The sequence below is a fragment of the Nicotiana tabacum genome, chromosome 21 (assembly GCF_000715075.1).
Source record: "Nicotiana tabacum cultivar K326 chromosome 21, ASM71507v2, whole genome shotgun sequence".
Taxonomy (NCBI): domain Eukaryota; kingdom Viridiplantae; phylum Streptophyta; class Magnoliopsida; order Solanales; family Solanaceae; genus Nicotiana; species Nicotiana tabacum.
The window spans coordinates 82,365,751-82,393,098 of record NC_134100.1 but is presented as its reverse complement, the minus strand read 5'-3'; the positions used below and the strand labels follow the sequence as shown (position 1 = coordinate 82,393,098).

Here is a 27,348-nt window from a genome sequence, read left to right as displayed (position 1 = left end):
TTTTGGATTGGGTCGGTGCGAGTCATTTCCCTTTTAATATGTTATTATTTAGTAGACTGGAAAAAAATTAAAAAAAAACACGACATAAGAAAATATTACCGAAAACTTGTGTTTTGCGATCATTATAATTTTTATGTGAGTTAGTAAAAGCTCTATAATTTTTGTGTGAAAAAATATAATTATATGTTCATTTATGAAATTTAGCCACGAGTTACACGTTTAGTACTTAAGATATATACACTAGCAGCTTACAAAAATTTTATACTTGTTATGAAAAGTTAATTAATCTCTACGACGTATAATTTAATTGCAAGATGTGACATTCTCATTGAGTCCTCGGAATATCCGAATAAAGGGCGGCTTCTTTAATTCTTTCTTAACAGTAAAATTTCAGTAGTACCAATTTTTTTATAACAGTATTACCAATTCAAAATTAGGAAAACTGTTAAAGCTAATGGTACACTAACAAGTTCAATTTGGAAATAATCCATTTTCAAAATTAGCAAAGATTTTCAAGCAAAATCCCTCAAACCGATCGTTCAAAATTCAATTCAAATTTAAAAAATCCGATCATCAGAAAAAATCAAACTTTCCGACGAACCATAAACCCTAAGACGTAGCTGATGCAGAGGATAATATCAATTTCATCGGATTATTTGAATCAAATAATCCAGAATCTTCATAGCAGTTATTCGCCGCCAATATGGGCAACTGTAGTTGCTGGATTCTTCGTAATCCTTACTATCACACTTTCTACGTATCTCATCTTTGAACACCTTTCAGTTTACAAAAATCCCGAGGTTATTTCTGTCTTTTTCCTGTTTTATTTCAGTTTCTGTTTCTATGTTATTTTTAGTATCTTCTTCTTTTTTGGGGTTTGGTAATGGCAGGAACAAAAGTTTTTGATTGGAGTAATATTGATGGTGCCTTGTTATGCTGTTGAATCAGTGAGTTCCCTTTTTGTTTTATTTTTTTATTTTTGTTTCTTTTGCTTTTTCCAGTTATCCTGAGTTTATATGAGTTGGGATCAGCAGATAGAGAAAATCTTTGAGTTATTGTGCAAAATTATGCATTATTTGTCATGATCACTTGATAAGGTCAATAATTCAATATCATATAATTTTATGACACTAAGTTAAATGCACAGCAAAGGCAGCCCATTTTGTTGAAGATCAGCCCCAAGTGTCTGGCTTACCTTAACTTCTAGAATCATTGTCATAAACCCTAAGGAGTTTACCTGGTTGATTCTCTAATCTGGCTTATTTTTTCAGTTTGTGTCATTGGTAAATCCAGCGATTAGTGTTGACATCGGGATACTACGTGATTGCTATGAATCCTTTGCCATGTACTGCTTTGGGAGGTATCTTGTTGCATGTTTAGGTATGGATACTTTCTATGTTAAATTTGATTACTTGGTGACTTCCATTTAATATTCAGATTCAGGAAAGTAACCCAATTATCGTTCCTGCCTAAAGAAAGAATATATGTCCTTGTTTTGCAACTTGAGGAGATCTATTCATTGTACTTTTCTCATTCATCAGTAGATTTCTTCTCTTACACACACGCGCGTACTCACGTGTTTCTTGTTGCTATGGAAACTGAATTTGACTGCTTGATATAAAGGGCTGGCGTGCTTTATTTGCTAAGTGGTATTCTTAGATGCCATGTATCGTGAAAATTCTAATTGAAGTTTGCAAAGCTTAAATTTATCTCTGTTTCATCTTACTAGTCATTTATGCCATCTGTCACCGGCAAAATGTCTCTCAAAGCTCTTTTATGAACTCGTTCAGTCATTTGTGTCTTTCTTCCTTTCTTTTCATCTTCTTTTTTCCCCTTCCTTTTTTGGAATTAGGTGGGGAAAAGAGAACCATAGAATTTATGAAGAGGGAAGGACGCGCAGGTTCAAAGATGCCACTACTAGAGCATGGTTCTGAAAAGGGGATTGTTAAGCATCATTTTCCCATGAATTATATTTTCAAGCCATGGAAACTTGGTCAGTGGGTATACCAAGTTATCAAGTTTGGAATTTTCCAATATGTAAGTATGCTACCTGACTTAGATCCTTTATCCCTTTGGACCAACAAGCTGTACTCATCTCTTGAATTAAATATATATAACACACAAATTTTGCAGGTGATAATCAAAGCATTTACTGCTACTTTGGCAGTGATTCTTGAAACTTTTGATGTATATTGTGAAGGAGACTTCAAATGGAATTGTGGGTAAGTGTTGTCATTTGATTAGCTCCCTCGCTTTGTTCTCTTCTTTTTGTTTTTAGCCGGATTTGGCCTTTTAGCCATCCCTTCGATCAAATAGAGCTTCCTAACCTACATTTTCTCTTTGTTTCCCCTAGCAGTATTCTCTTGCTACCTCTTTACTCAGTTAATGGAAAAAAACCCTTCTTTTTACCCTCTGTCACGCCATCAGCATCAGACTGCTTGAATGTGCCTTATATTGAATCTCAAGCAGTCTTGTCTTTATGTCAATTTTTTTATTTAAGACAGCCTGCCAGCCAGGGGAAGGATCACAAGTCCAGTTGGAAGTCTATCCCATAATCCTTCACGTGTACTAGGGTAGTGACTGCATAGGCATCAAAATTTGCAAATCTGGTCAGAGTTCTGTTTCTTAGCATCTAATTATCATCTTCCTGTAGTTGCAGAATTGGTTCCTCTGTCAATATTCAATTTGTAGGTATAGAGCTGCATCTATTTGGTAGATACTCCTATAAAGAGATTTGTCTGGAAATATTGCAACATTTAAAATCATGTGATATTGCTGATTTATCATGTAACTAATGTAAAATGGTCCAAGATATCTTTTACATTGTATGCCTTGTCTTTGTAGGTATCCGTATATGGCTGTGGTTTTAAATTTCAGTCAGTCATGGGCATTGTATTGCTTAGTTCAATTTTATACTATTACAAAGGATGAATTATCTCACATCAAGCCGCTGTACAAGTTTCTAATGTTCAAGTCAATTGTTTTCTTAACTTGGTGGCAAGGCGTGGTGATAGCCCTGTTTTCTACACTTGGTTTCTTTAGAAGTCCAATAGCTCAAGCTTTGCAGTTTAAATCCAGCGTTCAAGATTTCATCATATGCATTGAGGTAATTTTTTGGGGGTTGGGTATGTTTCTATTACTTCTAATACTATACATTTTGGTTGGCTATCGGGATTTTTGCCTTTGTTTATTGCTTCTAGTGAATTGCACACAAATCTCCTTGTTATGCTATTAAGGTGTGGGCAAGAAGCTTGAAAGATAGCTTTAAGCATACATGATGGTTCTTGCATTTGCTCAACCTGTTTTGTTACAACTGATGCATGCTTATGTGCCAACTGATCCGCACGTATGATGCACACTTATGTGGTATTGGAACTGATGCATATTAATGTTGAAAGCTGCTCTTATATTAAATCTTCTTGAGACGTTTTACTACTTGTATAGCGCTCTTGAATTGGTTTACCTCAAGGTGTGAGGTTTCATATGGTTGAGTCTGGATTACTGCAGAACTGCTTTTGTTCTTTATTTGGGGTCCCATGCATGTTTCTTCCCCCACCCTCCCTCCAAAAAAAGAAAAAAGAAAAAAAAAGCACAAACCCTGCCAATGATTTTTATGTATCTGAAGGTTTATTCGGGTTATGAGGGTCGAGGGATGGGGGAATGTACTGATGAATATAGGCACTAAGCTTTTACTTGTGATATATTGATGCTTGATATTCCTACAAAATTTTGAAGGTTAACAGCTCTTGTCATTCATCCAGTACAGATGGGCATTGCTTCTGTGGTTCACCTCTATGTTTTCCCTGCCAAGCCATACGAGCTGATGGGAGAGCGTTTTACTGGGGATGTTGCAGTTCTTGGAGATTACGTATCTGCTGACTTGCCGGTAGATCCTGACGAGGTTAGAGATAGTGAACGTCCCACCAAATTACGTCTTCCTCAACCCGACGCTGATGATAGGGGCGGAACAACCATCAGAGAAAGTGTTAAAGATATCTTTATTGGTGGTGGTGAATATGTAAGCATCTTTTCCTCTTTGCTATTTATGCTTCGAGCCCAAATTGTTTTTGAAGCTAGGTATTTAGTGTGCCTAGACCTAATAACTTCCTATGCAAGTCCTGAAATTTCAAGTATGCTTTTTAGCGGATTCAAGTGTCATCCAATTCCTGATAGTATTGATTTTCATGAGGGTGAGTTCAAGGAGAGATGAAATGATCATCCCAAGGAATCAGAGTGTATTCTCCTCCCACTCAGAGTTACTACTCTCTGTGTCCCAATTTATGTGTCATACTTGCCTTTTTAGTTTGTCCCAAGAAGACTGTCATACTTCTTTATTTAACAAAAGGCATCAAGAAGATGCAAGGTTACAAAGAAATTGAAAGGCATAAACAATATTAATCATTAGCTATGTTGCGCGGACTCCCCAAAATGTTGCCGCACTCGTGTCGGATCCTCCAAAAATGCACTTCTTTTGGAGGATCCGGCATGCACTGAGAGACATTTTTGAGAGTCTGGACAACATAGATCATTAGTCCCTTTACATTGTGTCATTCTCCTCACTCACACATTCCTACTTTTCTATTTCTCTAGTACTAGGAGTTCATGTATCATGCATGAAATCACATGTTTTGTTTATATTTATTTGTTGTTGTTGAAAGTAAAAATTCTTGGGATTTGAAGTTTGCTCCTTCACTTTCCAATATGTCCTCACAATCCCAATAAAGTCGGCCTACTTTAGTTACTAATTATAAGTGCAGAAGTTCTCTGATCTTACCTGTGATTGAATACAGTCCGTGTTAATTTCTGGTATCACTCAATTCTTCCCCTTACCAAAGTCATGAAAGAAATACAAGATTCATAAAACAAAGAACAAAAGGAGTTGGAAGAAAGCAAAAATTTTAGCTACTTTAAAAGTAATGCAGTTTCAAGCATTTTGACAAACTGGAAAGTTTTGCACTGCTAAAACTTCAGTGATCATGGTTTAATAAGAATTCTAAAGTAATAGTTGTAAAATTAGTTTGATAGAAATATAATCACATCAAAGTTTAAATTCTGAATAGCTAAATAATTCGTGAAAGTTGTGAAAATTTGATACGTTTTATTATTAGCGGAATGGTGCAAACATGTTGACGTTCCTAAAAACAAAATCTGTCATGTAAATTGGTCTGAGTAGGGAATATATAGTATAAGTTTATCTAAGACTTGCAGCTCAAATTTGACCTTGCTCCAGTTTACCCTATATAGCCAAGCTTGAATTTTTTTTAATTTATTATGTCGAGCCTACTGTTTCCTTATTTCACTGTCTCCCTTGTTAACAATGCTTTCTGGTCCTGCAAGCAGATAGTGAATGACTTGAAATTCACAGTAACCCATGCAGTGGAACCTGTAGAGAAAGGAATTCAAAAATTACATAAAATCTCTCAGAACATAAAGAAACACGACAAAGGGAGAAAAACTAAGGACGACACTGGCGTTGCCACATCATCTCCAACACGAAGAGTCATACGTGGGATAGATGATCCCCTTTTGAATGGAAGCATTAGTGATAGTGGCATTTCTAGGAAGAAGAAGCACCGTAAAAAATCTGGAAATACCAGTGCAGAAAGTGGTGGAGAGAGTAGCACTGATCAGAACTTTGGTGGTATTCAAGTTCGTGGTCGAAGATGGGTTACTAAGGATTAGCAGAAAGAAGGGCGGAGAAGAAAATTTCCAAATATTTGTATGTATGCATCTGTTGCGTTGGAAACCTGCGGTGTTTAATTCTCCACAACATTATTCTTTTGCTCTTGAATGGGCTTCGTTTTCTTGCCCTCTTTAGAAATGAAAGTGCTATATTTTGTGAAAGCACTTGTTGATTGATTTTCCTTTGTCATTGTTGTTGCACATAATGGGTCTTGGAATCTTATATAGAGTTATGTATCCTTCTGAATATATGATCCCTCACTATAGCTGAATCAGTTAGCCGCTTATGGTTCTTCATTAGAAACGTGGTTGGTATATATTATTGCGCGCCACGGGCTTTTGTCAAGGATAAAAGATATTCGGATTGAAACAGTGATCACTGAGACTTCCATGCATGATAATTGTGTCTGGATTTGTTTTTGAGAATTATCATATTTTCTGTGGAACTTATGAGAGAGCTTCTCCCTTCTACTTGGGAGTTATTCTTCAGAGCAGATAGAACTTTTTTGAGAGGATATTTCAATTTCTTCTTTGAACAAATCTGATTATAAGTTCATTTTCTGGCATTTTAAAGCCTAGCTTTAGTTTTTGTGTTGAATTTGAAAACTGACTACGAAGATGACTGAACAAAGAAAAAAGATTCATCAACCAAGTAATTTCACATTTCCATTTCCAAAAAGCAATTTTGGATCAGCCAGTCCTAATCATTTGCTTCCACTAATTGTTACAAATTCATAGACGTAGATGGTCTCCAAAAGTTCTAAATAGATGAATCGTTTTTTTTTTTTTGATTAATAATCTGGAAAGGTGTGTAATGGAAAAGAGAAATGAAATAGTAGAACAATTAAAAAATCAAAAAGGAAGGAAGAGATCAGTGGTAGAAGGTGGACTCAAAGTCTCTAGCTGACAAAAGTAAATGTATCACGTAAATAATTAGTAATTAGTTTGTCTCAGTTTTTTTTTCCTGGATAAAGACAACACATTGAACTTAGCATAATGATGCAAAAGCCTGCTCCTTTTCTTTTTTATTTTTTTTCAGTGGAAAAAGCAAAAAGAGAAAAAGAAAGGTCAAAATCTCATTTCTATTATTTATAGTTTGAGCATAAAGTTGGACTCACATTCCTTTGTATTACATCTTTGCTTTCCATATTGATAAAAATGAGCAATTAAAACGGTAGTGTTGTTGTAAATTTCTACTTTTGTCACTAACAAATGTTTACTGATATGTAATTCAAAGCTTTTACGATCATAGAATATATTTTATACGCCTATTTAAATATTAGCTTAACATCACTTTATTCTAAACTCTAAAGTATGTTTTAGTAATAGTTTGGTATGGTGCCACCGCTTGATGATCTGAAGGTGCATGCCATCGATTAAATGCCTATTTAAATAGTGGATATATTTCTTGCTTTTTCTCAAGAAACAAATATTAATCTGAAGATGAATGTGTCTTTTTTGTATGACCGGCAAAATGTGAATCTTTGTATATTACTTTCACTGATAGCGTCTTATATTTGCTTCTTTAATAGTTGGACAGTAAAAAAAATGTTATAGCAGAAAATACAAAACCAATTTCGAATTCAGAGATAAGAGAACTACAAACAGAGAAAAATAATGATGTTTTAGACCCGAAAATGATTGCTGATTTAGTAATACACCGATCCAAGAAATAATTGGTTAAGAGAATGTGCTTGAACTCAACAAATACTACTGCCCATTGACTTTGTTTATCTTTGGGTGCTTGATAGTTCATGGATCTGTGTTATATTTCTTGCTTATTACACTTACTGATATAAGTGGATATTTTTTTCAAACTTTGTTGAATTTAGATATTTTAATGGATGCAAGCTCTATTGGAAATTAAAATTTCCATTGAATTGCTAATTATTTTTTAATTTGTGTGCAAATGCTAAGAAATAGTGTATTAAGCCTATTGTCACGGGCTCACCTTCTTACGCTCGTCAGCGGTACCGAATTGCCCGTGCGGCGCCTGTAGTTCCCCCTCGCGGCAGGCCAGCCTTTCCTTTTCTCGGGTTTTCCAAGCACGATCTTGTGCCTGTTGGTGAAGCTCGCCCATAAGGCTCGCCCCAACTGTGCCGCCTGTCACACCTCCTTTTTCCCGAAAAAAGATATAGGGGAATAGGGGAGTTTTTCCAATTTAAGTAACATTAATCGAAATGAGATTATTTATTTATATCAGAGTTGCCACTTGGAATAATTTATGGTGTTCCAAGTCACCGGTTTATTTTAAATCCCAAATCGAGGAAATTTGACTCTATTTATGGTCCGCGAACACAGAAGACCGAGTAAAGAATTTTGTTAACTCGAGAGAAGGTGTGAGGCACTCCCGAGTTCCGTGGTTTTAGCACGGTCGCTCAACTATAATAATTCGCCTAATTGTCTAATTTAATACATATTTGAAACCTATTGTGTATTTTTAACTTTCTAACCGCTTTTAATTAAATATTGCTTTTAGGATGTATGGAATCATTTCTTGAATAAGTTACGATGTCGTATACTTGTCGTTTTGGCACATATTGCAAACCGCGCCACGTGAAACGCACCCACAATTTACAACATGTTTATGTTTTATTATTAATAGAAGTTGTGGTCGGGTCACATGAAATGCACACCCGAATTGAGGCTTGCGTATCATGACTATGCCACGGGAACCGTACCCATAATCACTATGATTCATTTAAACGCGCCTAAAGCAAAACTACGTATATTCATGGTTTGACTATCCTAAAGTTCAAGATTGCATGTGAGGTACAAACAATATGGAGATACACGGTGAGAGCCAGATCATTCTTTTCTAAGTGTTCTGAACTATTCAAGATGACATTTAATTTTCAGAAGCAAATATTATATGGGATTATAAACCAACATATTATCAACTCAATTTAAATCATGAGATAATCGACAGCCAGCCAAGAAAATGATCGAACTTGACTCAAATTTACAGCACAAGTACATTCTAAATTTGCAACACTAGTATACTAGCACTACAGCTACACCAGCTTTGAACAAATATACGATCGGGCCATATTATTGGGTTCCATACCCCAGGCCCAACGGCCTGAGGTCCAGACTCGTTCAAATGACTCCCAGCTGGTCCAAGTTACAAGTCTGGCCCATTTATGAAATCCCTGTTAAGACAAAATCTGGAGAAGAACATCATGCGTTCAAATTTTGAAATCATGTATAAAGCTAAATTGGAGATTAAATTTACAAAGATAGCCTACTCCATAGCTATTAATTACAGTAGTTGAATTCATGAATTATTAAAAATAAAAAATAAAAAAAACCATTTCAAGCTAATCTTATACAAATCGTTCATCAGCAAGTAATCCTCAAACTTAACATTACAGAAAACTTAACTATTTTTATCAAGGGCACTTTGCTTATAACCCTTTATTATACAACATAATGCCTAATATGATTCTGAGCTCTCCACCTGAGAGCTTCTGCTTCCAACTACTTTCCAAATTTACAAAGATATAGCCATTGGGCTATTCTTCATAAACTGTTTGGCGAATCAAATGGCCTATATGTTCAGGTTTGATTAGGATATTACTGGCTGTCTCATCCGAACAAAGTTAATTTCTTGAGAATGTATATTAACATCAGTAGGAAGAAAAGAAAAAGCAATACGAATGGTCAATCCAAGCAAAACAACTTAAACAATATTTATAGCTAACAAGCCAGACATACGAGGCTGAAACACACAATATGTCACTATGACCAAACTAAATCTGCCTTAAAGAAGGATTCAGCAGTAAGAAACCATTTAGCTACATTAGGATTTAAGTCAATATATTAAAAACACAATGATAAGTCAACAAAAGAAAATTAGCAATCCTTTTTGAAACATAACCATTGTATAGAATTGTGATAAATACCTAACAACAGATGGACCAGTTGAAAAGCCAAATAAAGGCTAAGAGAGAAATAAAAGAACCAGCAAAACTGAGCAGCAACAAAGAAAACCAAGCAATAATCCTAGCTTTAAAGCTGAACCTCAAGCACAGTTAGTCAACAGCAGCAGCATCAAACCAGAGAAAAACAACCTCAAATCTTGGAATTTTCAGTATTCTCTTAGAAGAAAGCAGTCTCAGAAAATGAAAAGAAGATCCAATTTCAAAGAATTCTTTCTAAAATCTGTCTATTCTTCATTGTCTTTGAGAGGAATGAAGCTGAGTCCCCCCTCTGTGTGAGGAGTGTAGAGCCCCTTTTATAGAATGTGAGCATGTGCTCGTGATAGGAAACGAGAGAGAGATTGAGGGAATCTGCCAGCCTCCCCTTAAAATCAGGGAACTGACATCTTTTAATAACCAAAAATGGACAGTTGTCCACTTTTGATATATTTTATCTCATTTTCAGCATCTTTCTTAACAAATTAGGACAGCTGTCTATTGTCTAGAAGCTTCTTATATGACTACTCACAATACCCTGATTTCTTTCCAATTAAACCCTTTAGAATTCTGTTTTTACCGCCCCTTCTATCCTCTTTTAATTTAATCCTAAACCTCGACATTCAAATACGGAATCCCTAAATTAATTAAACAAAATTAGTGAATCAACTTTACGTGTTCTCATGCCAAATCAGAATCAACGCTATTGAATCTCAATATGCTAGTAAGTAAAGTAAACAGACAATAAGAGTTAAATTCATGCAAAACAGAGAATCAAATTATGCTAAACAAGTGAAACAAACAGTTTTAAAACTTTGTGAAACAAAAGAGAAGGAAACAGAAAAAGAATGGAAAATTATCTAAAACAACAACAAGAAGGTTTTCTGACAACTTTAATAGAACATCGACTTTTCGAAATGAACCGAAAATAAAATAACACCACGAGAACAACCGATTAGTTTAAATTTCAAGACGAATCGAGTCTCGAAACATCAAGAATTGAAAAAGAGTGAAACTAGATTGTATGGGGGTTTTCGGATCTAGAATTCAAGGGTTTTGGGGAGGTTTCTGGAGAAATTGATGGGGGATTAGGGATTAGGAGGGTATGAGGGTTATAGGGTGTGAATTTGAGGGAATTTGAAGGTGAGGCCATCGGTGAGAAAACTGAGGGATTTAGCGGCGGCTAAGGTTTTCTTGAGAGAGAAGAGAGAAATGGGAGGGGTCTGAGGGGTTTGGGGGCGGCTGGGGTTTTTTTGTTGAGTGAGAGAGAGAGAGGATAAATGAGAGGGGTCTCAGGGGTTTGGGGGGGGGGTTTGGGGGGGTCTCCGACAGATATAAGGGGTTAGAGGGGGAGTTATGGGCCGCTCGATCAAAGGAAATCAACGGCTAAGATCGCCGTTACTGAAACGATGTCGTTTTGGTTAAGTGATGGGGCTGGACCGGGTGAGGGGGTTTGGGCTTGGGGCGAGTTGGATTTGGAGATGAATTGGGGCAATTGGGCCACTGAGAATGTTTGTGGCCCAATCCGGAATTAAGCAAGTTTTCTTTTCTTTTCCTTGAATTTTAGCTTAATAAATTTAATAACAATTTTTTTAAAAAAATCCTAAACTAAGTCCTACATCAAATTCAATTTGTAAAATTAAATTAATTATCTATTTCTAACATAAAAATATTTAATTAAGACTAAATGAAAGAAAATTACTAATTTGCAACTGAAAGCTAAAAAAATGTAAAAATGTCCTACATTTCTGATTTTTTATTTAATAATGCAATTAACTTATGTAATTAAATCCTAAATGCAATTAAGACCTAAATGTTATGCATGAAATACTTTAGACATTTTGGTATTTTTCTTATGATTTTAAAATGTTAAATATGCAACTAAATGCAAGCAACAATTAACCAAAATTCCTTCAAATTCTATAAAAACTAAAACAATTAAGAAAAACTCTATTTGTGAATTTTTGTAGGAATATTTTAGTCGGGCAAAAATCACGTACTCACACCGCCCATAGGATGTCTAGGCACTTGGCCTCGACATGTTTTGGCACTCCTCGTCTTAGTGTCATAATCCATGCGCGCCCTGGGGTTGGCTTAGGACATGTCTTGTCCCTCGCATAGAACTGAGCGTCGCTCTCGCGTGTACAATCCAATCCTCAAGCTTGATACTAGCCTACTGCATCCGCAACCGTCTTGTGCTTCGCCCCAGTAAGGCAACCTTTAGTCCTTGGCTATTGTCATGTGCGTCTTTCGTGCTATGCCCATACATAGCCCTCGCGACACACTTCCATCCCGTATAGTGCAGTGTCGCCCCACAACTGCACGTTTAGGCCAACGGACCCTTGCTCGCATAGCTGAACTCAAGCTAAGCTCACAAGTTGACACTTGAGGCCCCTAAGATAGGTGCTTCAAGTATCCAATCGGCACAGAGGTCTTTGTCCAATATTTCGGCATCACGCGGGGCAGACCGTCCCACGCGTCGAGCTTCCAGCGCCCGTTTGGTGCCCAATGATAGCCCGAAGGCATTGCGCCGTCCATAGAGTTACCTAACTCGTATGGATACCTAAGACACTCCTTTGAGTCATCCAGGCAGGCCCTTGAGGTTCCCCCTCAAGGTAGCTCTTTCAATACGGCTTGGTGGCAGCACGTATGGGGGAAGCAGGTCGGAGCTTCAACACCTGTACCCCCTTATATATGCTTAAAATTAAAAAGCCTAAGTTCCCTGAGTAGACATGTCTACGTCAGAAAATCAGAAGGGCCTTTTCTCACCGGATCTGCACGAAGTCACAACCCCAAAGTGCGGGTTGTGACATCCTCCCACACTCATTCTTTCATCGTCCTCGATGACACATCATGGCCTACGACATCCCGGAGTCTGCCCCTTTAGGTATGTACTTCGCGGTTCCCTTGATCCTGTGGGTCGGACTTCCTCGAAGTCCTGCTCAAGATGGATTCGTGCCCCTTGTACTTCTCCCCCAAGTATCTTCGAAGCGTGCCTTCTGCACTTCCCCTCCTTTCGGTGTTCACTTGGAAAGTGCCTCCGCACTTGCACCATATAGTGTCTAACTTTGTTGTTGACCCACACTAGTCAACCACCATGACCCTCATGACCTTCATGTCCGTCTGAAGCTTTTCCCTCAATGGTAAGCACATCAACATGCTCTTTTGGCGCTACTCCCTTAGTATTTTCACACCTTCTGGCATAGCTCCCGTAGCCCAAACGCTCCCGTAGCTTTTCCTTGCCCTCAGTACCTTTGAAGATGTGTTTGCTTCCGGACTCACAACTTCGCCCTTATGCCTCTTGCATAGGCGGATCCTCTTACACTCAATGTGGAGGATACTTCTTTGCGCACTCGTTCCACTTGGCATTCGGCTAGCTCTTGGGACGACTCTTGGTGAGTACTACATTCTCAAAGTCATAGCATCGTGCATTCCCGAACAAAGCTCTTTGTTTTCCAACTATCACTTCCTCGAAAAGTACCCAATGTTCCCGGTAGTACGTCTATACTCGCCATATAGACAGGTACTCTCTTGGTCCTGCTTGCACGACTTTCCGGTCCGGCTATGCCTCGCTCTTGGACTCTCAATGGTCCCCGATCATTCGGTGTACCTCTTCCAGAATGACACCTTCTAACTTGGAAATCCGCCCAATTCTGAAGCTTCGCTATTTCCTTCGAATCTATCTCCTCACCTTGACAATGCCCTCTGGCAGTCCACAAGTCTATCCCGCAGGAAAGACACTCAAGTGATGCGCCGCGCGCATCTTTGGCAAGATCTCCGCTGCGATTAGGGGTGTACATGGATCGGGTTAGTTCAGTTTTTATCAAAACCAAACCAAACCAACTATATCGGTTTGGATTGGTTCGGTTTTGTCGGGTTTTCGAGTTTTTTGTTACTTAAATATTTCAATCTTACTTTATTAAATATTTGATAAGTAAATATATATCTAGTAAAAATATAAAAAAAATGACAAACATATTATCGATTAAAATATTCTTATGGGAGAATTCTATTAGTAACACATAATAGTTATTTTTTAGTCGTTTAATAATAATTTTTTGTTGATGTAAACTTTTAGGTTAACCGAATTTAGTAATTCATAAAAATCAATATGATACCTAAATATTAATAATCACTTCACATTTGAAAAAGATATAAGAATTCAATAGATCTTAACATATGTTATGAATATGGAAGAACAAAGAGATAGACACATTTCAGTAACACTTGATAAGAAAGTGATCATACAACCCAGTATTTAAGCTCAATAAATATGAAGCACTTCATATTCTATTAAATTTTATATCCCGCAAGAGAATCCCAAATATATCTAGATATTTTTTAAAGAAAATTCTATATAAAATCTTAAACGTATATATAAAAATTATATATTTATATGTCGGGTTGGTTCGGATTTTTTTAATCAATACCAAACCAAATCAAACCAAACCTAGTTGGATTTTTTAATCGGTTTGGTTTGACTTTTTGGTTCGGTTTGTACACCCCTAGCTGCTATCATGCCCAATATTTATAGTCCATAGCTCTCACTCTTTGCAATATGGTTGCTCGACCTGGCAATCATGGCCTTTTCTTGACCATCTGACTCATCGGCGTATCACCACATTCAATAGAAACCCAGACTTTCAAAAGAAAATAGAACCACCCATTTCTTTCTTCGACCAGCAGTATCGGGTTCTCGATCTCTGGTGGCATATGAACATCAATATCTGCTTTGACATGATCTCCGCACTGACATCCAAAATGCACTCGCCATCTCAACTCTTGCCTTGATATTGTGTCATGGCATAGTATGGCCTTAATCGGCTCTGATACCACGTATCACAGGCCGACTTTCTTACGCTCGCCATCGGTACCGAATAGCCTGTGCGGCGCCTGCAGTTCCCCTCGCTGCAGGCCAGCCTTTCCTTTTCCCAGGTTTTTCAAGCACGATCTTGTGCATGTGGTGAAGCTTGCCTGGAAGGCATGCTCCAATTGTGTCGCCCGTATGATGTCTAGGCTCTTGGCCTCGACTAGCTGTGGCGCTTCTCACCTTAGGATCATAATTCATGCGCGCCCTGGGGGTTGGCTAAGGACATGTCTTGTCCCTCACCTAGAACTGAGCATCACTCTCACGTGCACAGTCCAATCCTCAAGCTTGACACTTGCCTAGTGCATCCGCAACCGGCTTGTGCCCGAGTAAGGTAACCTTTTGTCCTTGGCCATTGTCATGCACGTCTTTCGTGCCATGCCCATACATAGCCCTCGCGACACACTTCGATTCCGTATAGTGCAGTGTCGCCCCACAACTGCACGTTTAGGCCAACGAACCCTTGCTCGCATAGCTGAACCCAAGCTAAGCTCACAAGTCGACACATGAGGCCCCTAAGATAGGTTCTTCAAGTATCCAATTAGCACAAAGGTCTTTGTCCAACATTTCGGCAGACCGTCCCACACATCGAGCCTCCAACGCCCGTTTGGTGCCCAACGTTAGCCCGAAGGCGTTGCGCCTTCCATAGAGTTCCCTAACTCGTATGGATACCTAAGACACTCCTTTGAGTCGTCCATGCAGGCCCTTGAGGTTCTCCCTCAAGGTCGTTCATTTGATACTGCTTGGTAGCAGCACGTATGGGGGAGGCAGGTTGAGCTTCAACACCTATATCCCCTTATATATGCTTAAAATTAAAAAGCTCAAGTTCTCTGAGTAGACAGGTCTACGTCAGACAATCAAAAGGGCCTTTTCTTACCGGATCTGTACGAAGTCACAACCCCAAAGTGTGGGTTGTGACACTATAATTCCACTACATCATGGTCTGCAAGTTATCTAAGAAAGGAAGTTTGAAAGGAGGTGGTAATGTAAAAGGGCATAAAGGGGGCTAAGCTGATATGATGAGAAAACATGGCTAAGCGTGCTTACGAAATATTTCCATCAGAAAGCACAATCCACGTTGGGCATACACCAAAAAATTATTGAATCTAAATTACCTTTCGGCTTGGGAAGATATAGTTTAAATTTCAAAAAGAACTTCCAAAAACCACATAATCAATCAGTCATTACAAAAATATCAGTATGCAATCTCATGCTTAACTATTATAATTTGGAAAACTCTACTTGTATATAAGCTGAATAGAAACAAACCCAAAAATTGGTACCCGAAACCCCCCCCCCCCCCCCAAACTTCTAAAGCTCGCCACAAAGGGAAAAACAATTTCTTTTATGGCGTATAAGCAGTGGTTGATTTGTCTACGAGAAGAATGTTGCTTCATGCAACAAATAGTAACAGAGAAATGCAAAAGCATCACATCCTTTACTCGATAGGATTTTGCATTTTAGAAATGTGCACACATAAGGTGAATTCTTGATCAGGAAAATGTGTATATTGGGTTTTTCATATGTGTTATTTCTTAGCTCTTGAATTGGGCATTTGCGGTTAAAAGAAGGTATTTTTCAAGAGTCCTAAGTCAAATTATCTTATGTATGAAATTAATCAATTAGCTAAAGGATACATAAGCGATCCCTAATAAGCAAGTGTATAAAATGTCAGCAATTATCTAAGACATGTCACCTTATGTGATAGGCGTTGTCCTAGATGTATTAATACCTACAACAAGTGTGCTGTAATTTTTAAAAAATGGTATACTGTCAATTGTTTTCGTAATAATTGGATTAAGTTCATTGTGTCTATATTTTTAAGAAAAAGTAAAACAATTTGATTGATTCCCCTGGTTTTTACTAAATTATAGCCCATTTCAACATCAATAACTATTTAATTTGGTCAAAAAGTAATTTATGTACAGTTCTAAAATAGAAGTATGTTAATTATGTAAGTATTGATGAATAAGCTTTCAGGGTGGTTCATATTTCGTAAACGCATAATTGAATACTAATTGTTTTAGAAATTAGCATGTAAGGAAGTAAATCTCATATGCACAATTCTTCGAGGATGAATATTTATAAGTGAGGAAAAATATAAAATTCGAATATTATAAATTTCAATTACAATTAATTACGAGCTTAATTGTGTGCTTCAAGTGTCTCGAGATGTAGAAAATATCATGTGAAGTTTGTGATATACTTGGAATATGGCATTAGGGCTATAGGACTAGTTAGAAGAGAATAGGATTGGTGAAATGGTCTAAGGATAGCAAAAATTTGAATTTGGGACTCAATTGGACCTTCAGGGGTCCCCTGCTAATAATTTTTTGACGAGATGAAACGATGTATATGGTAGAATTTTAATCATAGAATATGATCCTAATCATTTCGTATTTCAAACTACGCTTATTTATTGGTTCGTGGATCCCCATAGGACGTGGAATTAATTATGTATGATATTAAAGATCTTTTTATAGGTAACTGAAACATATGCATTTCATTTATATAAATCAGCAAGTTTTTGGCTTTCGGTAAACTATTGAAGCTAACCCAAGAAGTTACCAACTTTCAATGAATGTGGAGCCAACTTGTTACATATTGAGGGATACAGTAATTTCAGCAAAGCAATGCTCAAAAATTTCAATTTGAAACCCATTTTAGTTTCCTCTTCAGTGAGGCAAAAGGGGGGAGGGTCCTTGATTTTTAACCTGTATACAGTATTATTTGCAGAATTTGTTCTATGGCTATAGTAAACATCAAGATTTAAACAAGGAAAAATAAATCCGACCTACCGGATTCGAACCAGTGACCTAAGGATTAGCTGTTTATGCAAACTACAGTCCTCCGCTCTACCAACTGAGCTAAGGTCGGAGATGTTTGCTTTCATCCAAATAATTTATATATTATTAAACTGCCATTGTATTTATTCGCCATTTTACTCTTTTCATTCGATTTATTTCATTATAATGCTTCAAAAAATGGCATGGTTTAATTTCCAAGAACCCACTTACTTTTATATAGTGTAAAATACACTGCTCTATAGATAATGGTTTAAAAATACTCCATTTTCCACTTTATGTGACACAATTAGTCAACTATTATTTGGTGAGTCAAGTAAGGTTTTCTTGATTATCTTCTTGCAAAGTTTCAGGTTTTACAAGCGTTGAAAAAGAATTTAGGAAATCATTTTCAATCAAATGCCATTAGAAAAGTTTTTAGTTTTAAAAAGAAAAGCAGAAAACTACTCCCTAAATACTTTTTCAATTTTTGCAAAAATTTAAATACTTTTTTCTGTTGATGTTTGGTTAAAAAAAAAATTAAATAGAAAATTCAAAATTTTCGCAACACATGAAAACAAACTCCAAGAAACTAGCTCTAAGACAAGGATGAGATAAGAAGAGTAGTGGTGGAAATGTCCATGCTTCACTTGATTCAAAGAACACAGGGAGCTGGTTATTAGGTACTTAAGTCCATATTTATCAAAGAAAGAAGCTTTTTTTTAAAAAAAAAATCATTGTGTATCAACCACTTTACAAGTTTAGACTATTTTCTAAGTTTAAATATATGATATTCAGAAATTATACTGGGTGGTTGTTGTTGTTGTTGTATATTCAGAAATTGACTGATTCGATTAATTGGAATTCACATCGAGCAAAGTTGCACCACCGACAATGCTTGTTTCATCGACAAGACGCCTCTAACATTACCTAGTTGTGACCGAGATATAAAATATCTTAAGATATAATTAGGACCGGAGGCAACAAAATAATAAAATATGATTATTTTCTTCTATTCAAATTGTAAGTAGCAATAAGAGACCATTTTCTATGTGTGTGTGGAAGTTATTTCTTTGTCTACGTTCTCACTCCTCACATTATTTATTTTTCAAGAACATATTGAGTCTTTAATTTCACCACTATGTATTTGCGGCTTACAAAGGACACAGAACCAATTGTTTCGGAGTGGCACTGAAATAAACCTGTAGCACGTAGTAATAATTGCATTACACCCAAAAAAAAAATAAGAAAAAGTACACAAAAAAAATGCAAGTGCGTAACGTCGAAAATTGTCTTAAGCTTTTATCAAATTATTTGATAGTGAAGCGAATAAATTGACTAGACAAGGTCAAGACAAAATCTTCGGTATGTTAATGTTATGAAGGAGAAATCACACTCCAAGTGGCAGAGAAACTGCTCCTTTTTTAACGACCTTCCTCACAGATTGGTTTGGTGGAACTTTAATTTAATTATACTTACTGCATAGCCTCTAATTATTATGTCTTCCAAATCTTTTAACAAATAATGATTTTGGTTAATTTTGATCTCTTAATGAAGGCTTTGCTCTTGTCGCCTTCTCTTCTTCTTCCTCCAATCCACCATTCCATTTATGAACATGGCCATTGCCCTGTTATTCTAACTTGTAATATTCCTGCAGGGGGAGAAGAGAGAAGGTTTAGACAAGGGCACAACGTTTTTTCCTTCAACAACAACAACAATAATCACGCCTTAATCCTAAGTAAATTGGGAGTCGTCATAAATTGATTAGTTTTGCGTTGGCTATCAACCTGCCGCGTGCATACATTCCTCCTTTACCCAGGCTTGGGAGCGGCAACAATTTATGTTGAGTAGCAACCAAAGAAAATATTGTGTCACCATTTGGAAAGACTCAGGCCAAGGCTAATTTTGTCCAATTTGGGAACAAAGGAAATTGAAATCAGCCAAAAATGAATGACTTGTTTTCTAATTCATTTAAACAGTACCAGGACCTAAAAAAACAGGTCCAAGTGGATGATCTAGAGGGTGGTCAAGTTAGCCAATCAGGAAATGAAAGCATTGATCTTGCTAAATTCTTTGAAGATGTAGAGAATGTGAAAGAGGATATGAAGGATGTCGAAAAGCTCTACAAAAAACTACAAGAATCAAATGAAGAGAGCAAACTTGTACATAATGCTAAGACTGTCAAAGAAATAAGGTCTAGGATGGACTCAGATGTGTCACAGGTCTTGAAACGCGTCAAGATGATCAAAGGAAAATTGGAAGCCCTCGAACGATCCAATGCAGCTCACAGGAAAATCCCGGGTTGTGGTCCTGGTTCTTCTGCAGATCGAACAAGAACTTCAGTAGTTAGCGGGTTAGGGAAGAAATTAAAAGTCCTCATGGATGATTTCCAGGCATTAAGGGCAAGAATGAATGATGAATATAAGGAGACTGTTGCAAGAAGATACTATACTGTGACAGGAGAGAAGGCTAATGATGATTTGATTGAGAATTTGATATCGAGTGGGGAGAGTGAGTCATTCCTCCAAAAGGCAATCCAAGAACAAGGTACAATGTTAGCAAATTGCCCTGATTTTCTTAACATGTTTGGTTTTTTCTTTTTCTATTGTAAGAAATGCCAACACATCCATTATATAGACCTTCAGTTTAAGGAGAGAATTCGTGAGACATAAGTTTTAGTTGTCACTTGTGTGAACCTTTTTAGAGTGAATTTATAAGATTATATTTTTTACACTTCTTTTATATTTTCTTTGGAATAGTCGATTGTTCATCTTCGTCTAGGTAGGTCAAATAATTGAACTATGTTAAATTTTGTGTTTCATCTAATTTATGCCATTTAGAATATATTTTATTAGTTTTCGCATGACAACTGATTATTTTGATCGTAACAGGTAGGGGCCAGATTATGGACACCATCTCAGAAATACAAGAAAGACATGATGCTGTGAAGGAGATTGAGAAGAATTTGATTGAGTTACACCAAATATTTCTAGACATGGCTGCATTGGTGGAAGCACAAGGGCAACAATTGAATGATATTGAAAGTCATGTGGCACATGCAAGTTCCTTTGTTAGGCGAGGCACAGAGCAACTAACAGAAGCTAGGGAGTTACAGAAAAGCTCAAGAAAGTGTACTTGCATTGCCATTTTCCTTATCATTTTGCTTGTCATTGTCCTTACTTTTCCTCTCTGGTGGCCATTACTCGTTAGCAAAATTGCAAATTAACATAAGAAAAAAAAAAAAAAAAAGGAAAAAGAAAGCAACCCACCTGAATTTTGGAAGTGTACTAAGAATTAGACTTGTTTGGTTGTTTGAAGAAGAAACCAATAAAAGTTTGATCAGGTTATTGTGAATTTTAGGAAATTTTTGGCAATGTGACTATGATTTGTAAGCATTTCCTTCATTAATTAATCATTATCAGCACCTTCTTTTCTTTGATATTGTACTTATTGAAGCAAATTTTGTCACATTAATGGGACATATTTGTGCACAATCTTCCTAGATTTGTGAAATTAATATGTATTTGGAGAGGAAGCAGGGAAAACAAGATGAATGAAATTCTCGAGATTAGACTAAAAGGATGTTTGCACTACTTGAATGTAGTGACTAATATCTCTTTGGGCCGATCTTGTTCTTGAAAGTAAGTTCCAAATTTAACTAGATTTTTTTTAATATACTGTTTCTATCTGTTCATTAGAAGAAATATTTGAAGGTATTAAAAAAACAATTGACTAAAGTGAAACAAAAAGCAAGAAAGAGTAACAATTAGCAACTTGCAGTATTCCTTGCACTGATCAAAGCTGTAAGTATAGGAGCGGATTGATCCGGAGCATAAATTTATGTGAAAATATTCCTTTAAATTGCAACAAATAGTAGATACGAATCTATAATTTTATTAAAAATATAATCAACATTAAAAATTTTTAAAATTGAACGCATAGAATTTAAATCTCGAATCCGCCTCTGTATAAATATATAAAGGAAAAAGAGAAAAGCGACCAGCGCATTGAGTTCCTTCAACATAATTCGCAGCCAACAATGAAACCAGTCATACATGTAGAGGTCGTTTGGTTTAAATTATTCCAGGATTATAATCTCACCTTCTATATGAAATAGATAATATCAAAATTTTGGTATACCAATATTTGCAAATACTAATAACCAAATGGTCGATAAATGCAATTCTAAATTTAATTCCTGAATTAACATCCTAATCCTAATAATCTAATGACCCCTAGTAATTAAAAGATGGCATCAAGAAATAATGGGTCAATGGAATTGCTGATTCAAAAGTAAGTTAGGTTATTATTCATTTTAAATCCATAGGAAAAAGTTGTTGATCCATTTTATTTGTTTTTCCCTATGTTGACTTCATATTCCTGTTCATTTTAAATTTTGAGTCCATATTATTTCGGGTGAATTGGTTAATTTGCTACTGCACAAAGTACAAAAATAAGATTGTTTCCCTACTGCATTTCTTTCATGTCATTCGCTCTTCAAGAAACTGCTAGTCCCATACCTTGTGCTTGTCGCGTATGTGTGAAACCTAGTCTTTTTCGGTTATAATATTAAGAAATTTTTAGAAATCATTATGTTTTAGTGATTATTAGCTTGTTATAGCTATCATTTACTAAATTACTTCATATAGCTATGTTTTCAGTTGTTATAGACTGTATTGGATGTATTAAAACAGGGGAGTCCAGCTAAGCAGAGAATGTATTCGACTGTATTCGCGAGCTGTATTCGTGAATATAGTAACGGAATTTGATAAAAAAAAAAAGGTCTTCAGCTGTTTAAAAACGGTAAGTGAATCAATTAACGCGATAGACTCCTAATATAACTCAACAAACTCAATTATAACACACAAAATTTGTATTTCTAGTTATAGAAAAGATTCTCATCAACCGAAAAACACCTCAAAAACAAAGCAATCTTCAGAGATTCAATCCATCCTTTCTTTTTTTTAGTGGTATCTTTCCTAAAATATTTTTTAGTGGTATCTTTACAAATAGATTTATATATTAAAATTATATAATTATATTGAATACAATTAAATACATAAAAATACATTGAATACATGAAGTATAGCAGGTCATCTATAGTGCAAAAACATATAAATACATAATGCAGATACATTTGAATACATATATACCTATGAATACATAAATTATATTAATTAAAAAAATATATGAATACATTCATGGAATATAGCGAAACAGTGAATACAATGAAATACATGGAATACAGCGAGATACATTGAAATATAATTAAAAAAAAGACAGTGAATACAATAAAATACATGGAATACAGCGAGATACATTGAAATACAATGAAAAAAAGGTAACAGACTCTTCAAGTTCCTCAGCCCCAAACTCCGTCCCCAATCCACCGATATCTAGGCCGCCGCCATGTGGGGCGTCGCCGCCGGTTAAATGAAGACAGTTGTTGAAGAAGCACCAATTTAAAGGATCAAACAGAAACTAGAGACAGAACTTCTTCAAATCTCACAAGGCAAACATGAACAATTAATGCAAAATCTAAGAAAAATTTAGAATGTGTAACACAACTGTGTGAAAGAAATCGCTGGCCGGAGGAGGGTTTTAGGGGTGACACAACAAGGAAGGGAGGAAGTGGTCGCTAGCCGGATCTGTCTTTGGCGGAACACAGCCCCTGTTAGGGTTTCTAAAAGCAGGGGAGGAAAAAACCGGGGGAAAAAGAGAAGAAAGAGGAAAGAGAAAGGAGGAGAGAGGGAAGAGAGAGGAAGAGAGAAAAATAACACACAACGTATTTAATGGCTTAAAGGTATGAAGTGGCCATAAATAGATATTTTGCTATAAAAATTAAAAGGTAGCTATAGGAGATAATTTTTTAAAAGGGTATTTATTTATAATAAATAAGGTATCAACCTTTGCTATATGAGGTAAAATTTCATATAATATTTCCCTAGAATACATAGGATAGGTAGGGCCGGGTAAAAAATGGTTCCCTCTTGCCAATAAAGAAAACCTTCGTAAACTCATCATTTCTATCGTAGTGGAGGTTGTTGTGAGGAGATCCTTGTGCCAGTGAAGATTGCTTCCAACGATCGGAAAATCAAAAATACAAAAATACAAAAACTATTGCTATATTTCCTAATATTTCACAATGTTATACAATGTATTAGTTTATATAAATTTCACAAGTTTCTATAAATTAAATTTATTTAACTAATTAAATATAAGTTTTATTATTAGCCTTTTTAAAAATACTAATATAGTTAAGTTAACCATAGCAGATAAATTAAAGTCTATTTAAAGTTTTATTTTTAAAAATAAAAAATTAAAAGAGGGAGTAAAATCATACATTTTAACCAAGTTATAAAGTGCTAGGGTTGCCGTCAATTCGTCCTTTTATTTTTAGCAGTTCTTCTTCTAACATTTTGTTTTCATCGGTGATCTCACATGAAAGAGAGTTTAATTTAGTGAACTACTTATAAAGACAAAAATCTTGTTTTACTTTGTAATTTTCTCTTATTCAATTCTCAAAGAATGACACATTTTTTTTAAATTTAATGTAGAGTCAAACTACCACAAACAAATTTAAAAAGAGAGGAGTAATAATTAAGGTCTAATATTTGAAACTCGAATACCATGACTAGCTAATGGAACGACAAAATTCAGCAGCAAATTGGGGAGTGAAATTCTAATTGTGGGGCAGGAAAATGACAGATGAAGCTTCTCAGTTATATATGAAGATGACTTAAGCGTCAACGCGTAGCTGGCCTTGACTTTAATTGCCTCAATGAATTACAAGGCAATTATCTTCATTGTATATTCACTTTCAATAATCTCACTCTGAATCAAAGCCTTCCAAGAATTGCCACTTCAGGTTAGTATTGTTTGACAAAAAATATCGATCTTGGTTCAACCAATTATATTTAAATGAAGGAGAGTTAATCTTAGTTAAAAATAATATCCTAAAGATATAGTTGTCGGGATCGTGTCAAATAACTAGTATATATATCTGGATGGCAGTGAGTATAAGCAATGATAACAATATTTAATGATCCAAAAAGGTGAAGTGTGCCATTCAATAGTAATAAATAGCAATAAATTGCATTTAAGTAAATAAAACGTGTGAGTCACCCGAAAAGAGATGAGATCAGTGAATATTCTTTCTCACAATGATGAATGATTGATAATCCTTTGAGCATTTGGGTTGTTCTTGGATCCGGTGGAAATGCTAGCCAAGAATCTTGGTAAAAAGGTTGTTTTTGTATATATGCGATAAGACCAGATCCTTTCTTACAAAGTCAATGTACTGTTTACAAATAAATATCTCTTGTCCCCTATCATTATGTCTCTTTCTATTTATAGGGAACATCTTCCTACAAAACTCTAATAGTACATATGCAGAGAATATTCACTAGAATAACGCTAAGATGCTCGACCTCGACCTTGGTCCATGATGATTTCACGACACCGCATCCTTCATTGCTTTGAGGCTACTTCGCCCCAAGGTCCGTCTATGCGGGGACATCACTGATAGCACGTGGCAGTCGATGAGAGCTATAATAGTGCTGACGTGGCTTGCCCATATCAAAGACATTTTTACCTATACAGTTAGTCCCTCCGCTCATTGAGGTCGTCCTCGCGGGCGAGGTCGATGAGTGGGAAGTGTCGTTTGTAATCTAGCTTTACCGAGCTAGCTATACAGGTCGCGGCGAGAGGACAACGTGGCTTTTTGAGGGTCGCACATTTTGAATTCTTTGAATTTCTCGGGAAGTTCGTTGGAGCCATCTGGTCCAAGAGAAAAGGTGACGTCATGACGTCATGTGTCATAATGACCCCGTTTTCCGACGTGTCGCATTGATTCAAGTGTGACCCTTGATTGGTTCTTTCGTTTCAATCTTCGTGCTAATCATGGCATGCTGTTTCGATTCTGGTGCCCCCAAGTCTTATAAATAGGGGATGGTTTGTTAATTTTGAAATCTTTCCAAACTCCTTGTACTTCATAAGCAGAGTTTCTTCTCCATCTCCTTTGCAGAATCCTTGTAACTTTCTGCTGTTTTCTTTGCTTTACCATTTTTTTATACCACAATGTCTGTCCTACCATCAGATATCCATATGGAAGACCACTCCATTCCTCTAGATGTTGTTTTTCCCGACAAGGGGGAGATGGCGGAACTGTCGCTGAGGAGGAAAACCTCCCTACTATAGAGAAAATTGTACCTCGATGTCCTGATGCTAAACCCGACTTCCAAAAGGCGCCGGAAGTGGTGACAAAGAGGTTTAAATCTGCGATGACAGCTGAGCGATTGACCGAACTCAAGGTTAGACTCGGCCTACCTGGTCACGTGGACTTGATCCCTGCAGGCGACGACAAGGTTAGGGTTCACCGTCCTGGCTTCTGCGCCCTTTACGCATACCCGTTCTTAATTGGGTATTCGTTCCCTTTGCCACCGTTGATAGAAAACTTATGCCGATACTATAAAGTATGCCCGGCGCAGCTTGCCCCTTATATATTTAAGGTGGCCATGAAGTTGATTTGAAATTTTTGGGAAAGCGTACATCATATTGAACTGCACTTTCTTATTTAACATTTTGGGATTGAGACGTAGTAGTGGTTATTTTTGTCCTGTAGTCGCTGTCTTTTTTAAAAGCTTGAGCTATGCATTCTCACACTGGAGCCAACTACTTTTTTCGGTTTCTTTGTGGGGCGGGGCTCTCTGGGAGCCAGCTATAGTAGGCTGTGAGTCCTATCGTGATGAGCTGAAGGACAATCAAGTTATCTATGCTGAGTTCTGGCTGCTTTGCGGATAAGAACGTGAACTACTAACAAAGTTCTAGCTTTGGGTGTTAAAAAATTATCAAGTATGTGAAAGTATCAGCAAAGAATCTTGCTGGTAAATGCTTGTCATTTATGTGAAACTATTGTAAAAAAATCAGAAATATGCATTTCTTTCCTCTATTTTTTAGTTATAGATTAGTTCTGTTGCATATACTGTACTTTAGTGTCTCGTTTTAGCAGTTTGGGATTGAGATGTAGTAATTTTTTTTCCCGGTCGTTGTAGTCGTGTTTAACAGGTTTCACTGGATTGTGCTCGAGTTGAGTCCATCCTGCCTACTGGATGCCCCTGAAGTTGGGGCGGGGATAGCCCATCCCACGCCTGATGGTGTCTAGAGCTTTCCCTATTGAATGAGCAGGAGCCAGGAGCATATATGTAAACAGGTACTGTTTTCATTTGCACTGTTAATGCAATTAGTGCTGATCATTTGTTAAAGTAAAGGCCATTTCAAGTAGCAAAATCTGTACTGACCTTGAAACTGGTTTCAATATCTAGCTTCAACTTTTTTTAGCTAGCCAGCAGCTTCATCAAGTGAAGGACTTTCCGGTGGATGAATGACAATGTCATCCACAACACTAAGGCGAGGGTGAGCACCCAAGTGCTGCTCAAGGTTTATGCGTTCATAGGCAGCAGCAGCAGCGATGTCTACCACAGTTTGATGCAAACGGCAGTAAGTAGGGCAGCATGTGCTATATATCATGAGCAACAGATATGATATAAGAGTGTAGTTTACGCTATCTTGATCGTGATCTCGAAATATGTTCATGATGACAGTTTTTCTGCATTGATTTTACCAGCACGTTGAATGGATCCAAGAACTTGTTTGTCGCGTGATTCACATAAGTAGACCTAGCAACACTGATCGTATTACAGTTTTCTTCTTGTCCTTGCACATTCTCAAGACAAAGATACTAACATCAATTCAAGGTGATGTTGAGCTTTAAGCATCTTTGAGATATAGCCTTTTCCTATGCCATACCATTTTGTAAAATAACATGCAAAATGGTAGGCCTGTTTATAGTTTTAGTACTTCTAAACTTTCTTCAATTTGCTATAATCAGAGTTGCTGCCTCATGGACACTCTCGCGTGAAATTAATACAATCGCGCATTAATAGGAGTTGCTGCTAATCAGAGTGCTAATTAAGTATAGTCAGTAAGACTTATAGTACAGTTAAGTAAGCATTCTGATAGAGCTAGCTAGCCCTGTTCCTATATATCCTCTTCTCCTGCTTCTTCATTGAAGCAAAAAGTACATTCATATATAGCCAAG

At 36.6% G+C, this 27,348-nt stretch overlaps 2 protein-coding genes, 1 long non-coding RNA gene and 1 other non-coding gene across 4 annotated transcripts; 3 read left to right on the top strand and 1 right to left on the bottom strand.

Moving 5' to 3' along the window:
* The first annotated feature begins 391 nt into the window (after positions 1-391).
* LOC107791136 (protein LAZ1) lies at positions 392-5,940 on the top strand. Its single transcript, XM_016613147.2, has 8 exons — positions 392-800; positions 891-947; positions 1,272-1,380; positions 1,853-2,037; positions 2,134-2,222; positions 2,845-3,106; positions 3,767-4,018; positions 5,341-5,940. Exons 1-8 carry the CDS (start codon positions 624-626, stop codon positions 5,680-5,682), a joined length of 1,473 nt encoding a protein of 490 aa, XP_016468633.2. The 5' UTR covers positions 392-623; the 3' UTR covers positions 5,683-5,940.
* Positions 5,941-17,254: 11,314 nt separating this feature from the next.
* On the bottom strand, positions 17,255-17,343 carry TRNAY-GUA (transfer RNA tyrosine (anticodon GUA)). The gene is given in 2 exon segments: positions 17,255-17,290; positions 17,307-17,343. It is a non-coding gene; the product is annotated as a tRNA-Tyr (tRNA).
* Positions 17,344-18,772: 1,429 nt separating this feature from the next.
* LOC107815469 (syntaxin-124-like) lies at positions 18,773-20,683 on the top strand. Its single transcript, XM_016641053.2, has 2 exons — positions 18,773-19,796; positions 20,141-20,683. Exons 1-2 carry the CDS (start codon positions 19,196-19,198, stop codon positions 20,473-20,475), a joined length of 936 nt encoding a protein of 311 aa, XP_016496539.1. The 5' UTR covers positions 18,773-19,195; the 3' UTR covers positions 20,476-20,683.
* Positions 20,684-23,675: 2,992 nt separating this feature from the next.
* Positions 23,676-26,953, top strand: LOC142175496 (uncharacterized). The gene is made up of 3 exons (XR_012704604.1): positions 23,676-24,117; positions 26,303-26,460; positions 26,573-26,953. It is a non-coding gene; the product is annotated as an uncharacterized LOC142175496 (long non-coding RNA).
* The last annotated feature ends 395 nt before the right edge of the window (positions 26,954-27,348 follow it).

Bases quoted from the DNA above. Each gene is read 5' to 3' on its own strand.
- LOC107815469 (XM_016641053.2), top strand. From the start codon at position 19,196: ATGAATGACTTGTTTTCTAATTCATTTAAACAGTACCAGGACCTAAAA. The intron at 19,797-20,140 runs GTACAATGTTAG...TGATCGTAACAG, and splicing joins AAAGGCAATCCAAGAACAAG to GTAGGGGCCAGATTATGGAC.
- LOC107791136 (XM_016613147.2), top strand. From the start codon at position 624: ATGCAGAGGATAATATCAATTTCATCGGATTATTTGAATCAAATAATC. The intron at 2,223-2,844 runs GTAAGTGTTGTC...TTGTCTTTGTAG, and splicing joins GACTTCAAATGGAATTGTGG to GTATCCGTATATGGCTGTGG. The intron at 3,107-3,766 runs GTAATTTTTTGG...CATCCAGTACAG, and splicing joins ATTTCATCATATGCATTGAG to ATGGGCATTGCTTCTGTGGT.